General features: G+C 51.9%; 1 protein-coding gene across 6 annotated transcripts in view; it reads right to left on the bottom strand.

Moving 5' to 3' along the window:
* Window positions 1–381: 381 nt before the first annotated feature.
* The window catches only part of CHST15 (carbohydrate sulfotransferase 15), a 96,516-nt gene continuing 81,037 nt past the window's right edge, over window positions 382–15,860 (bottom strand). For all 6 annotated transcript variants that reach the window (XM_064269214.1, XM_003419668.4, XM_064269216.1 and 3 more), the window contains 3 exons: window positions 8,575–8,731; window positions 2,618–2,765; window positions 382–704 (listed from right to left, as the gene is read on the bottom strand). In XM_064269214.1, the coding sequence (XP_064125284.1) occupies window positions 514–704; window positions 2,618–2,765; window positions 8,575–8,731 (496 nt within the window). In that variant the 3' untranslated portion in view covers window positions 382–513. The remainder of the gene's footprint in view (window positions 705–2,617; window positions 2,766–8,574; window positions 8,732–15,860) is intronic.

Raw genomic sequence — 15,860 nt, 5'->3', positions numbered from 1 at the left:
AGCCTCCATCCTCCGCCCAAATGAGTCTAAGTGAGCTAAGCAAAATGTGTTTCAAAACTGAACGTGAAGCTTAGTTTCTCGCAAGCCCTGAGGTATGACCTCTGGCTGCTTAATCCAACCCCAGAACTGGAAAATCCCTGACTGGGCTCTCCCGGAGGCAGGCAGGGCTGCACCTTCGAGATGCTTCCTCCCCTCTCCACACGCGGTGCCTTGCTGGCCTGCCTCACCCCCAAGCTCCTCACATTCTTGGGGAGCAAACATGAGTTCTTGCAGAAGTGGGTTTCCAATGGCCTCGGCTGAGAAGCTTCATGAGGAGACGATCACTGGGCTATCAAACGTCCCAGAGGAAATCCCGCAATGGTTGTAACGAAACGTGAAGTGTCCAGGGGAGGAAACCTCAGACCCTGGGGTTTTCTCCCCACTGGGAATAAAACGGTTCCCTGCAAAGGGAGATGTTAAAATAATAGCAATAACGTCATCCTCAGCACAGGGCTGGCAGCGTGGACTCGGCCCTCACGTCTTTTTCCACGCAAACGCTTCGTCAGCAAGGACCTGCGCCAGCTTGGCATTGAATGGCCCATAGAAATCCTGCAGAATCCTCTGTGTGACAGGCCACATGGGCCCCAGGTTCCGGTCCTCAGGGCGCCGAGCGTTTGAGGCAGGGCTCTTGGTCATCAAGGCTTCTTGCTTCTCACTTAAGGGCCCTGGAATAAGAACAGAAGCCCGTGAGGCAGAAGGCAGGACGGGAAATAAAAAGCTCTTTGCAAAAATACCAGCTCTGCATCATGTTAAGGCAGGAGTTTCCTGTAAGAAGAACGGGCTCTGAGATTAAAATTCTTGAGCTGGATCCCTTTCAGAGGAGCTGGGGGTGGAAGGAGGAAAGACGGCTTTGAAGAGTGATGGAGTTGCGTTGCCAATTTTAAGGCAGGCCCTGGAGGAGAGGAGCTGGTACTTGGTGACTCGGCTTTCACCTGAGGCTTACCTCCTTGGTTTCACTTCCAATCACCCCCTTAATGGGCTGATTTCGAGGTGTCAGCCTGCCCTTGGATTACTATGAGACCTGCCACGTGCCATCTCTTTGCTGAGATTTTCCTGCTAACCAGCCCGATGGGATTCTGCCAGCTTCCTGTCTACTTTTGGGTGGCCAATGCAAAGGCCCCGTGGCCCGGGCCATATTTCACCCTGTGTGTCTTGTTCTGGTGTGGTTACAGGAAGGAGGGGACTCCATTGGCTGAACCTCCACCTCCAGCAAGGACACCAGTGAGGAGAGGCCCAAGAAGCCACCAGACCCTGCGTGGCCTGTGACCCCGTGACATTGAGGCTGCCACCTCCACCCACAGCCTCTGGACCATCACATCTCACTGACTTACCCCACCAGATCTCTGCCCAGGCCTCTGCCCTGGCTCTCAGGTCCAGCCAGTGCCCTGAGCCCACGCAAAGAAAAGACATCTCCCAGGGCCCCTGGGCTACTGCAATGGAAGGAACAGAACTGGCCTTCCAGCCCTTGGCTAACCATCACAGGGACCACAGACAAGCTCATTGATGCTACCACGTCTACCAGTTACCAGGTGCCATCGAGTCAACTCTGACTCATGGCCACCCCAAGAGTGTGTCAGAGTGGAACTGTGCTCCATAGGGTTTTCAATGGCTGATTTTTTAGAAGTAGATCACCAGGCATTTCTTCCGAGGCACCTCCGGGTGGGCTCAAACCTCCAACCTTTCAGTTTGCAGCTGAGTGCATGGACTACTTGCAGCCCCCAGGGACTCCCCAATCCAAGAACAATGGTCTATGTCTCAGAAGAAAAGAAGTAATTGCCAGCTTTCCCAAAAAGGAAAAAGAAAATGGCAAAAGGGTCCGGAGTCCCAGGGTGGGCACAGGCTTTAAGAAACACTCAGCTAACAAGATTCTCAGGCGAGGTAACCGGTCTAGGCCCAGGATGTGTCTGGCTCTGACCCAGCTCTGCCTCAGCCTTTCCAGCAACCCCAGGTGCCCGTCCACCGTTCCCATGGGCAGCATGCTGTGCCCTAGCCTCCTAGCCACTGCCATAGTCAGCCGCACGATCTGCTCCCATAAAGGCCGCTCAGGACACTGGGAACTGGGGTACTCGGGCTGGGGGAGGCTCCCCCTCTCCACAGAGGCCCAGGAGCTGTGGCCAGCAGCCAAAACCCAGCTCTGACACCAGGAATCCCCAATAACACCTGAGACCATGCAATGGCCTGTCCACTCCCTCCTCCAAGTGCTAGGTCCCCTGCAGAACCGACCCTGCCGCCCACTGAGTGCCTCTCCATCCTGCCATGAGGTTTTCCAGAATGTCTTCAGCCAGCCATGATGCCAAATTCTGCTGCACAGACCACCTGCGATGATGCTGACCTCCCCCCACTTCCTCCTCCCAGTTTCCAGCTATTTGAGCTGAGGCTTCCTCTCTCCCTCCTCCGAGAAGCCCTCACACACGTGAGCACCATGAGCAGCTGAGGCTTGAGAAACAGGTGCTGAATCAGCCTCCCAGCGTGGCTGCCCCTACCCGCTCACAGTCTACCCTGGACTCAGGGGCTCCGGAAAGAGCCAGCGCCCACAAACTCGCGCTCCGCTTCTTCCTCTGAAGTTCAGCATGCGTACCCAGGTTCAGGAACTCGAAGACCCTCTGCATGGTGTGCTTGACATTGGACGCGTGGTCTTCCAGGCGAAGAATGAGGAATTGCTCTTTACTGAAGACGCTGAGCCAGTCCAGAAGATACACGGCATACAGCCCTACCTGGAGCCTCACCTGCGACAAAGGAGATGGTGACGTTATTTCAGGAAAAGATCCCCTCCCCTTGCACTGGAAGACATGTGACAAACAGTGTTAAGGTGTTTCATTATCAGACAACACAAAAGAGTTACACTAGCAAACGATTGCCTTCAGAGGTGGATTTTAAGGTAAGGTGTTTCTTCATGGAGGGTTTCTGCATTACAGGTACAAAGCACTTCCACACACAGAGCCAGTCACCCTTGAGTCAATTCCGACTCGTGGCGACCCCTGTGTCTCAGAGTAGAACTGCGCTCCATAGGGTTTTCAATGGACGATTTTTTGGAACTAGATCGCCAGGCCTTTCTTGTGAGGTGTCTCTGTGTGGACTCAAACCACTGACCTTTCAGTTAGTAGCCAAGCCTTTAACTGTGTGTACCACCCAGCCGCATTTAGTCCTCACAGGAACCCTGGAGGTAGCACCACACCATTTCAGGGGTGAGGAGACTGAGAGGTCAAGGCTACACCAAAAGAAGATGACGGAAGGGTTCTTTTGCACGATCCCATGGCTGCCTCTCAGCTCCCAGTGCCACACACAAGCTGTGAAGACACAAGTGTGATTGTCTCGAGGGGTCTCTGAACGCCTGGAGCATCATGACTGTGAGTGTGCACAGCTAAACAGCACTGACCGGAGCCATCGGCTTCTCCCTTCTACTTACACACGTCCTGGTCCTTGTCCTCCTCCTGTTCCATCTCATGCCAAACTGTATGATCCAAGAACACAGCCTGTTCCCCTTTCTCTCTGAGCCCCCCTTCTCCAGCACCTCCACTCTTGCTCCCATCTCCTCCCACGTGGTCGGGGACCCTGCTCCCTCTGTCTCCAACTTCTGCCTGGTTTAGGGCCGCTTGCCTGGTTCAGGACTCTCCGATACTTGCCTGGGCACTGTCATGGCTTCCTAACTGCTCCTCCAACTCCATCTCTCTGCTCCAAACCAGCCCTCACCTGCCACCAGCTTTCCAACCCACTGACCCCTCACAGCCAGCCCCTGTGCCAAACCTCCAACGACCTCTATGTGCAGAAAGTCCTTGGTCTGGTTGAGCTTGCAAGCTCATCCCCTTCTGTGTGGACCACTTCCCAGCTCCCTGCCTTCCACTTGTTTAGACAGACCTCTCCCCTAATGTTCCCTTTTCTTCCAGCTCAACCTTGAGCTCCTTGAAGACAGGGACCGTGGCTTTCCCACCTGCTCAGCCAGCCCAGGGAGTACACCCCGATGATCCACAGGGTTCTCTGGTGGGATTGCTGAACAGTGTTAGCAATGAGGCTATGGAACATTTGACAAAATACGTACTAATGTTAAATAGTTCCATCTCTTGCTATTCCTTCATTTCGTTATTCTAACTGTGTAGGAGGCCACGGAGGAAGAAAAACAATTAGAGGAGATATGTTGTCTCCAAAATTCATTAGCTGCATCCAACTCACACTTGGTTACCTTACAGACGAGCTCATAGTTAGCACCTCAAGCTGGGCCAAAACTAGAAAGAAGGAGCCCGTGTTAGTCTCAGAACATAACCAGGTGTCGCCACCAATGTGGAGGCATTGTTAACGTGGCGTTGTTCAGTCACCAGCCTCGCAGAGCGTGTCAATTCCCTCTCCCTCTCAGGCTTACACCCGGCAGGCAGGACCACAGCTGGGGAAGCAGCCCGACAAGGCTCACATCATCAGAGAATCTGCCCTTGCTACGCCAGGCTTTTCTGGAAGGAAAGAACCTGGGTCTTTGATATAGGATGGGTTTATATACATATATATACACATATATATATGAAAACATCTGTCATTTCAACCATTTTATACGTACAATTCAGTGGCCTATATCACCACCACTTCCCCCAACTAGAGCAGGCTAAAGCCCCTCCTCAAGTTTATAAGGTGCCGGGGCTTTAGATGGAAACCCTGGTGGCGTAGTGGTTAAGTGCTACGGCCGCTAACCAAAGGGTCGGCAGTTTGAATCCACCAGGTGCTCCTTGGAAACTCCATGGGGCAGTTCTACGCTGTCCTACAGGGTCGCTATGAGTCGGAATCGACTCGACGGCACTGGTTTTTTTGGGGGGGGGGGGCTTTAGACACGCCCAGCAACATCGTTCTCCTGATGACGTTGCAAACTTAGGTTTTCAATTAGGCTGTTTGGGATTTCAAATCGTGTCATTTCATAATGCTCAGGAATTCCCTAATTTTCTCTGCACAGAATTTTATAAATGCTAGATGATCAAACTAGAGCTTCTGTGCCAGCAACGATTGCCCTTGGGGCACAAGCCCACCAGTGCCTCGTGGCACCCTCTGTGACACTCTGAGATGGCTCCACAGCCAGGGGAGACACACAAAGGACACAGGGGAGACACATGGGGGACACACAGGAGACACAACGAGACCATGAGGAGCACGTGGGGGACACACGTGGACACACAGGGGACACAGGGCAGACACATGGGGGGCACACAGGAGACACTAGGGGACCATGGGGAGCACATGGAGGACACAGGGGAGACATAAGGGATACACAGGACACACAGAGGACATAAGGGGACCATAGAGGGGCACATGGGAGAAAGACGGGGACACAGGGAGACATATGGGGACACATAGAGGACACATAGGGACCACAGGAGGCACACAAGGGACCGTGGGGGACACACACGAGAGATATACAGGACACACGGGGGACACACAAGATGCACAGGGGACACACAAGACACACGAGGGACACAGACACACAAGACACACAGGGAACACGGGGGGACACACGGGAACACATGGGATACATGGGGACATGTGGGACACACAAGGAACACACAAGAGACACAGGAGACACACGCGTCACACAGTGGACACACGAGAGACACACAGGGTAAACAAGATACACAGGGGACACACAGGATACACGGGACACATGGGACATGCAGGGGACACACAGGAGACACATGGGATGCACAGGGACACACAGGACATGGGGGACACACGGGGAGACACATGGGAGACACACAGGACACAGGGGACACACGGGGCACACAAGGGACACACATGGGACACACGGAACACACAGGGGTTACACGGGGGCACACAGGATGCACGGGGGGCACATGGGGGCATACAGGGGACACACGCGGGGGCACACAGGGACACAAGAGGGACACACGGGGGATACACAGGCACGGTCTTGACATTATTTTTCTTGCTTGGCCATCACAGCCCCAGCCCTGACCCAGGAGCTACTCACAAAAGACAGACTTTCTGGCCCCACCAAGAGCAAGTCAGGCCTGGGCAGGGCTTAGCGCCACTGGTCTCAGGGCTGGCAGTGGTCGGAGGGGGGAAGAAATACTGAGCATTGAGACCCAGGCAGGCTTGTGGTTTCTCCCTGCACTGACCCTGGTGCTGTGCACACAGTAGGTACCCAGTATATGCCCACAGAAACTAATCAAGCCCACAGAAGTCCTCCCTACTGTGAATGGGGCCCCACCTCTACTTCTTCCAGGAACTGTCTCCTGGACATGGCTCTTCACTACTCTAGGCCCCACACAGTTGGCCTTCAATCACAGTCACAGACAATAATAATAAACAATAGCTAAGGACATGAGTGTCACAGACAATAATAATAAACTAAGTACGTGAGTGTTGGGTAAAATAGAGGGCCAACACAAGCAAGTGAAGCCTCAATGAGATGGACTGACTCAAGCACACCAAGGATCATGAAGATGGTGCAGGAGGAGGCGATGTTTCCTTCCGTTGTACATGGAGTCGCCCGTGGGCCAGAGCTGACTCGATGGCCGCTAACGACAAGGCGAGGGCACCATGGCCCAAGCTGGCCAAGGCCTGCAGGCCAGAAAACACACACCTGCCTCTGGCTTCTCCCTTCTCTCCCGCCCCTGATCCAAGTGACCAGCGAGTCCCTTCTACTCTTCCTAATTGTTCCTGAAACCTCCGAGGCTCTCTAGCCCTCTGCCACAGCCCTCACTCTGCCACCACCTCCCTTGCGGGAATTCCTTCAGCCACCCCCACTCCCCCCTCGCCCCCCACCCCATGCCTCCCTGTCCTGGGCTCATCAACCAACCCCTCCAGGGCCCCATCCCGAGTCAACCGCTACCATGCACTCCCATCTTCTAAAATAAGAACCTCCACAAACACCCCCTGCTCACACCCTTCTGCGGGGCCCCTCATCCCTCTAGATAAAGCCCAGTCTTCTTCCACAGCTCATCCAGCTCCTGGGGACAGAGCCTCACTCACAGGTAGCCTCCCCTGCTCCCACCTCCTCAGCCACCACTACCCGGCCACGTGGGCTGTGCCGCAGCCAAGCGAAACGCTTCTCTCCCACAAGCTCCTCAGTCCCTTTAGGCCTTGGCAGGTGTGGCTCTCTCCACCTGGACACCTACTGCCATATTCCCTACCTCGAATATCTCTTGTCAACTCATCCTTCAGGCCTCAGCAGAGACATCACCTCCTCTGGGAAGCTGTCCCTGATGCACTGGTCTCAGGTGGCCTCTGCTGGTGGCCAGAACTCCCTGGCCTGGCTCCCATCTCACTCTCGATAGCTAGGTACCCTAGATGGCCAGGACCACACCTGTCCCATCACCCTGTAGGCCCAGGACCCAGCACCAGGCCCGGAACGTAGAATCAATGCATGAATCAATCAACCGACAATCTCTAACCTTACAGCAACCTAGTAAAGCGGTATTATTATCCTCATTTCATGGCTCAGGAAATAAGAGTCTCAGAGAAACTGCTAATTGCCCAGAGTTGCCAGCTAGCAAATGACCAAGCCGGGAATTGAACCCACACCACCATCTGGCTCCAATACCCCCTTTCCTCGGCATGATTCTGTGGTTATCCGTAGGACTGTCACATCTTCCTTGCCAAACTATAAACTCTTGCAGGACAGCCTAGCATGGTATCTGCTGCCTCTCTGCATCCTGCCCAGAGGTAGTGCCCTGCTGTTCAGATAAGATGTCCCTGACAACAAACAAGACAGAGTAAAGCCTCTTGACCTTGAACCCCCGCCGTCCCCAGGGAGTCCCAAGCCTCCACCTCAAACCGTGTCCGTTCACGGCTCACCCTGCAGGTCATGCTGAACAGAGCAGGGCTTGTAAAGCCACACCCTGGGCAGGTGACTGCATTAGCGTCACTTCGGAGGGGTCACCTGCTGCACGTGGCCCTGCAGAAGAAACATTTACAACAGCCCAGGGGATCCCGGGCAGAGGAAAACCACTGCCCGGCTAAGACGTGCTGAGCTCGCCGTTAACAGCTTCTTGTGCGCTAAAAATGAAACAAAGGTAAAGCAACACGAACACAAAGGCAAGAGACCTACAGATACATTCCTGGTGGGGGAAACAAGACAAGAGGTAACATGGGTAATATTTTTCAGTTGAGACCTGGTGGGTAATTTTTTAAAGCAACAAAACACTCAACCATTCGCTAGAACACTCTTCAGACAATCTAAGAGCTGCGTGACCCAGTGCCTGCCAATTTCTAATTGCTGGGTGTGTTTTCCAAGTTGCTCTAAATGGTTATCTTCCTAAATGCGCCCTCTCCCTCTCAGAAGGCGGAGGCAGCATTATGAGTGGGGGTGAGCAGCCGGGAAGAAAGGAGGGAATCAGCTGAAAGGGCCCATCTGCATTCCCGTTTTTACAGCCATGAATATTTGGGTCTGCGTTTAGCCGCCTCTCAAAGGCGATGTAGGCTGCATTTGCACATTAAAGCACTCTCTGCATTTACATGCTAAAATCCGGAGCCACAATGCCATTTGCATAACAACCACCAACAGCCCATTAGGACAGGGGTCCTGGGGCGGCGCTTACGTACAGGCAAGGCGTTATTCAGCGTGTTGTTATAGACGCAGGCGCGCAGGGAGTAATCAAGCAGGCAGTTTTCAAACAGCTGCAGAGCCTCTGCCACTTTTTCATGGAAGTCGTCGGCAGATTTATTCGAACTCGCAAAGTAGAGGTAGTCTGAGTACAACCTGCGAATAGAATAAACAGGCGTCTTTACCACCCCTGGATGTGAAATCACGCCATTTGGGTGACGATGGAAATCCAGGGCAATTGCACTGTCATTAAAACGCGATGACTGCTCTTCGTTCGGTGCAGAAGCGCCACCTCCTACCTCCCCGCCCTTCACCACCGCCCCACTCTCCAGCACTGCTGGATTCTAACACGTCTACACTGGTGCCACACAAGCCCCCAGCAGGTGTTTTTGTTCTTGTAGTCACCTCAAGCCGTGGCTCTGTTTTCAGAGGAACGAGCTCTGACAGCACCAGCTCACAAAATTTGTTCAATAGCAAAGAGAGGCCGGGAAAATTTTATACATCTTCCGGTTTCTGTCCACTGGAAGCAAGGAAAACAAGCACACCTGTGCAATTCCACGCAAAATTCCTGGCCCTTTCCACAGACACTCCGGACATTTAAAATATTGTGACATGTGCCTTCTAGATTGGCAGGGAGTGCCATGTGTAGACACCCCCAGGTGTGTGCAAACACCCCCACGTGTGTGCAAACTCCTGTAGACTTACAACATTTACCCGTGGACCAGTCACTGTTGATTCCCACTCACAGCCACCCCGTGTGTCAGAGTAGAACTATGCTTCATAGGGTTTTCAAGGGATGATTTGTCAGCAGTAGATCGCCAGGCCTTTCTTCCAAAGCACTCGGAGTGCCTTAGCCATTTGCACCACTCAGGGATAGTTTAATATAGACACCACCCAAGTATATACAACAACGTTTTAGGATATGAACTACGTGGAGTTTTCTACTCCTTTTTCTCCTTCTGTTTGCAGAGAGGGTAGTTACCCTTTTTCAGTTTTCAAACCCCCTTTTGTTTGCTTTGTGCCCGTCTCAGGGCTCTCCCTGGCTGCCTGCACCCCCACTACTCTACCCAGCCCCTTCGCACACACCAAGTCCCCAGCTGCATCTGCCTCTCCAGGCCGAGGGCGAAACCGGGCCGACGTGGAACCTGGCCCAGGGCTCTGCGGCTTCACGCTTCTCTCCTCTCAGCTCCTCACTTTCAATTCCCCCAGCTCCCCCAGCCTGGAGCCCCTTTTCCCGGGGAGGATAATTCTGAGAATCTCACTGCAGTCCCGTAAGTCTGGGGGTTTTACTCAGCGCTGCCCCTGGCACCCACGGCTCCGTCCCCGGCGCTCAGCCCCGCGCGCGCCTGCGAGAACCGGGGCCAATGCTGCTCCCCTGCACCCCTCCCTGGGGTCACAGCCAAAGCAGGCGGAGAAGGTTCTTAAGGACAGGACCAGTCCTGTTCCATGCTGTGTCCCTCTTGGCACAGGGCCTACCCCCCAAACCAGACGTAAATCAGGTGCCATCGAGTCCGCTCTGACTCGTGGCGACCCCGTGAGGGTCAGAGTAGAACTGAGCCCCAAGTGGCTGATTTGGGGGGAAGTAGATCACCAGGCCTTTCTTCTGAGCCATTCTAGGTGGATTCGAACCTCCAACCAGCAGCTGAGCACTTCACCATGTGTGCCACCCAGGACTCTGCCTCTAACCCAGGCCTTTAGAATTCATCCAAGCCGACACCCACAGTGGACACCTACAGGCCCCACAGAGGCCCTGGAGCCCACAGGCTCACAGGAATGAGCGTTTTGTGCATCACAGTCCGGGTGGCCAGACTCCCCCGCGGACTTGACTCAGGACTAGCCAGCGCAGTGAGCAGATCCTCCCGCAGAGCCATGCTCGTCCCAGTGATTGCCCACAGTGACACGACTTCAGCCCATCTCTGTGTCCCCAACATCAGCTGTGTGTGCTCTTTTCTCCCTTAAAACGAGGACAAACATCAAGACTGACAGACCATATCTGTCACTGTAGGGTCAGCTGTAACTGCTGTCACCTAAACAACGAATGGATAAGCGCCACAGTTAGACCCGAGTGGACTGCAGAATGCGGTTCAGGGGTATATGCCGAGGGGTCTCACACGGCAGTCTGCTGGGTGCCCTTCTTGGTCTCACCCAGCTCCTAACAGTCCTACCGGTGCTGTGGCTTAGTCTAAGGAGCTCTGTCAATGAGAAGTAACGATGCCTCTCAACCTGTCATCAGAACCTATGTTTAATGAGAAGTCCAAGTCCAGTGTTCTTCCCAAGGACTTCCACAGAGCAAGCCAATTCTTTGGAGGAACTGAAATTCTATTACGTAAATTATTACTGCATAAAAAACCCTACCACCGGCTCAAGGCTTCCATTCTGAGATCCCTCTTTGTGCTAACAACATTTCTTGCCAATTTTTGCCTCATAAATAAAACAAAAGCACCTAGGCTTGCCTTCATTTTAAATACAAAGGACTTTCATAAAGAATCTGCTGGTTCTATGCAATTTTTCCTAAGTATACAAGCAACCCCTGAGAAAAAAACTGCGAACTCTCTAATGTTGCAGCTAGCTGAGCCCACCCCCACCCTGGGTGAGACGAAAGCTACGCGTCACTTAACATTCGTGACGTGTTCTGTGAAACAGGACGTTATGTGATTTGGACGTTGTGTGAACACGATATTACATACTTAACAAAGCTCTATGGGATACTGTTCGTTTCACTTCCAAATCGATACCTCTCCTTTGCTTCTTGCTGCTGCCATTACCAGCACTGGTTCTGCGGTGTTTAGGAACTATGATGCACTTCACATTAAGATTTTCGGATGAAAATCAAACAGAGATAACACTACAACACTCAAGAGATGTGTGATACACGAGACTGGTTGCTGCTGCCTATGAGTCGAAGCACACGCTGTTATACGGTAAACTTTTTATTTGTAAATAGGAAAAGTTCACATTAAAATAGTGATAGAAAGTACAACACAGTACATACATAAGCCATAACATAGGGTTTATTATGACTACCGAGATGTCTGTGTCATAGGTTATATACGTACTGCACCATTATACACCTGGCAGCACAATGGCTTTGTATACAAAAGGCATGAGATACTTGTGTTACATGTGGGAAGCTGTTGCGTTCGCTGCTTCTGGTTACGTCCACTATGTCCCGTTCTCCCATCCGGATTTCTGAACTCTATTTTAACCTTATGGGACCATGGACGTATCAGCAGTTGGATATTTACATCCACGTGGGATGCAGTGAAATGAACTCATGACCCCTACCTTCCAAGAGTCAAATTCCCAGCCTGGTAGAGTGAGGTCAGGCCCTCTTCCCCAGTGGGTAGGAGACTTTCCTGGCCCCTCAGAAGCCTCCAGGTACTCTGCCCACAGAGTCACCTATGGGTTTTGGGGTCCCCTAGGGCCCACGTGAGTGCTGGGGTGAGTATCTGTCTGTAGAGACATCAGCAAATCCTTCAGGAACTTTGTCAGCAAACATCTGAATAAGGACCTGCTTCACCATAATGAACGGCCATCACATCCCATTTGGCTTTTAAACCCTAATTCCAAGGAAGCCTGAGGAGCTATTCTCGTCAGCATCTCTCTCCTTCCACGAGACCCCGGAACTGTGACCCAGAACTTGCAGAAGGGTCCCCCAAGGAGAAGTGAGAAGGAAGTCCAGAGCAAAATGGTGGTCTTGCTTTCAGGGAACCACTGTTTGGATGCTCCCAAAGAATAAGGCTCGGACTTCCGTCCCCCTCAACAACTCCCTAGGGGCAAGGGGGGCAAGTCAGTGATCCTAAATGCCTTAAAAGCAAATGTTGAGAAGACAGCAGATGTATCAAGAATCCGTAACCAAATGGACCTGTAAAAGTTGGAGGAGGCACACAGATGTAACAAGCTGAAACGTAAGGAGATAAACCTAAACGTCTACGTTTTTGTCTTTAAAATAATGAAGAAAAGATGAGGTACAGGAGTGAGGCCAACGTGAAAAATGCTCAACGGGGTTAGCTGACATAAACTCATCACGAATCATCCCAGAACCGCAGAAACTCTAATGCAATCTCAGGATGCATTAACAGAGGCACGGCATCGAGAACGTGGGAGGGTGGCTCTGTGCTCCATGCAGGTAGGTCAGAGTCTGAAAGGAGCTGTTCCACCTGGAGGAGTAGACTCGGTGGGAAGGACTCCATCTTCAAGCAGCTGAAAGGGTGTTTCGGAGCGGGAGGAGACCTTTCCCTTACTCCTGAAGGACAGGCTAGTGGATAGACGGTCCAGGAAGAAAGGCTTTGGTTTGATGTGAGGGAAATTTCTCAGCCAGGGCAGTCCAGCGTGAAGGGAGGAACTGGGGTGGTGAGAGCAGCCTGGACTGGGAGGGGGCGCCCTCCAGGGCAAAGCAAGGCCCAGGTGGCCCTGACACCCTCCCCAGCCCCAACATTTGAGGCTGCCCGTTCCCTTCCTACAGAGCCACCTCCTTCTCGTACTTTCGAACCATCCACACAGATGGGTGTTAACATCTGGCTAGGCTGTTTGAAACAGCCAGTCCGAACATTAAGTCCAGACACATTCTGGGCCTTCTGTGCTGCGGTTATCTCAGAGTGCGCTGGTGCACACCCGTTATGGTGGGCCGGCACTCATGGAGGGGCTGCTCGGCTGCCTTTCCTGTGGAGCGCAGGGGTCCCAGGTTGTAACCCTGCTGGGAGGGGGAGTGGGCTGGATGTGGAGCCACTGAAAGTGACCACGTCTCTCTCCACAAGGACAAAGGAATGGTTAAGGCTGTGTGTCAACTGGGCTGGACCACGATTCTCAGTGGTTTGGCAGCTATGATGTAGTTTGACAGTCATGTAATGATGTAATCACCTCCATAATGAGATCTGATATAATGTAATTACCTCCGTAATGAGGTCTATTATGGGCAGCCAATCAGTTGATAGGGAGTTTTCTTGGGGGTGTAGCCTGCATCCAATATAGGTGGATGTTCTGTGAAAGCTCGCTCTGGATCCTGCAGATGGCTTCAGTTCATCTAACCTCTGGTTCCTGGGACTTGAGCGAGCAGCTTTCTGGCCTCTACAACAGTGTAAGCCATTTCCTTGATATGAATATTTCTGTCTTTTCTCTTTCTCTCTAGATATACATATTTATACACTTTACTCGTTTTGATTCTCCAGGGAACCTAGCCTAAGGCACATGGCTCAGGAGGCATCAGGGCTGGGGCCCTAACAACCTAGGTCTGCCTGACCCCAAACTCCACTGACCGAACAGGACATGGTCCCAGCCTCATAGGTTAGGAAAAAAAAAAAAGAGACAAATCAACAATTAAAATCAACAACCACGGTGTTGGATGCTACCCATTTGGGCTGTTTTCTTCCTTTTCCTTGTGTGTGTATGTTTTCTTATTTTAGGTGCAGAGTTAATTAGCAACCAAAAGTCAGTTCTGATAAGGAATTAGTTAAGGAGTTACAGGAGACGGACAAACAGCGACAGCATGGTACAGGACAGCAAACACGCCTTCAGGATAAACATGAGAAACTTCATTGTCGCGACCGTGAAAAGCAGGCGTTTGTGGGACAGCATGCTCGGTGTAAATGACAATATTCAGTACCTGTAATAAGGCCTGCAGCCACTGCACTGGGGCCATGGTGGTTCACTGACAGAGCTCTCGCCTTCCATGCGGGAGATCCGGGTTCAATTCCCAGCCAGCGCACCTCCTGCGCAGCCACCACCCATCTATCAATGGAGACCTGTGTGTTGCTGTGATGCCGAATAGGTTTCAGTGGAGCTTCCAGACTAAGATGGCCTAGGAAGAAAGGCCTGGTGATCTACTTTCAAAAACTAGTCAATGAAAACTCTATGGATCTCAACAGTCTAATCCCTGATCAATCACGGGGATGGCCCAGGACCAGGCAGAGTTTCGTTCTGTTCTGCATGGGACTGCCATGGGTCAGAGGCCAACTCGAGGGCAGCTAACAACAACAACAACACATTGCATGATCTTTTATCACTTAGATAAGCTAATCATCTGAAGATCAAAGACCACAGCCTTCAGTACGGATTGCACCTCAACATCAAGAAAACAAAAATCCTCACAACTGGACCAATGAGCGACACCATGATAAACGGAGAAAAGATTGAAGTTGTCAAGGACTTCATTTTACTTGGATCCACAACCAACAGCCATGGAAGCAGCAGTCAAGAAATCAAAAGATTCGTTGCATTGGGCAAATCTGCTGCAAAGGACCTCTTCAAAGTGTCTAAGAGGAAAGATGTCACCCTGAAGACGAAGGTGCGCCTGACCCAAGCCATGGTATTTTCGATCTCATCATATGCATGTGAAAGCGGGACAATGAATAAGGAAGACTGAAGAAGAGTTGACGCCTTTGAATTGTGGTGTTGGCGAAGAATATTGACTACAGCTGGACTGCCAAAAGAACGAACAAATCTGTCTTGGAAGAAGTGCGGCCAGAATGCTCCTTAGAGGCAAGGATGGCGAGGCTGCATCTTACATACTTTGGACATGTTGTCAGGAGGGATCAGTCCCTGGAGAAGGACATCATGCTTGGCAGAGTACAGGGTCAGCGGAAAAGAGGAAGACCCTCAACAAGGTGGATGGACACAGTGGCTGCAACAATGAGCTCAAGCATAACTTCGACTGTAAGGATGGCTCAGGACCGGGCAGTGTTTGGTTCTGTTGTGCATAGGGTCGCTGAGTCGGAACCGACTCGACAGCACCGAATGACAACAAGCTAATCTTCAGGGTTACTGCAATAGCTCATTAGATTTTAACAGTTTAGGTTCTTAAATAATGGTTTCCTTAGTCTTTCCCTCTATGTTCCAGCTCAGATGTCACAGTTCAGTGAGAACTCTCCCTATAGGTTGGTCTTCCCCTCCTTTTGTGTTAGTTATGTTCTTACTATTTTTTAAATTGAGGTAATTCACATGCCATAAAATTTACCATTCAAGGCGTACAATTCAGTGGTTTTTAGGATATTCACAAAGTCGAGCAAACGTCACCACTACCCTGATTGCTCTGCTGGTTTTTAACATGTCAGTCCCCAGAGAGGCCCACCGTCACCTAGCTCAAAAGGTTCAAAGCACAAGCTTTACGCTCAGGTTCAAGACAGGAGAACGCAGGTTCTCGGTGCTCTGGAGCTGCAACGCTTCTTCCAGTTACTGCTCCATGCACAGAGCTTTCCAAGCTGCCAGAAAGGACCTGAGGCAGATGCTGAAGGTGTGGATGGCTGGAAGCAGCTGACTGCTCCAGGCTGTCCCCCCAGGCGATGCTGGC

The sequence above is a fragment of the Loxodonta africana genome, chromosome 16 (assembly GCF_030014295.1).
Source record: "Loxodonta africana isolate mLoxAfr1 chromosome 16, mLoxAfr1.hap2, whole genome shotgun sequence".
Lineage (NCBI taxonomy): Eukaryota > Metazoa > Chordata > Mammalia > Proboscidea > Elephantidae > Loxodonta > Loxodonta africana.
This window is presented reverse-complemented; position numbering and strand designations above follow the sequence as displayed.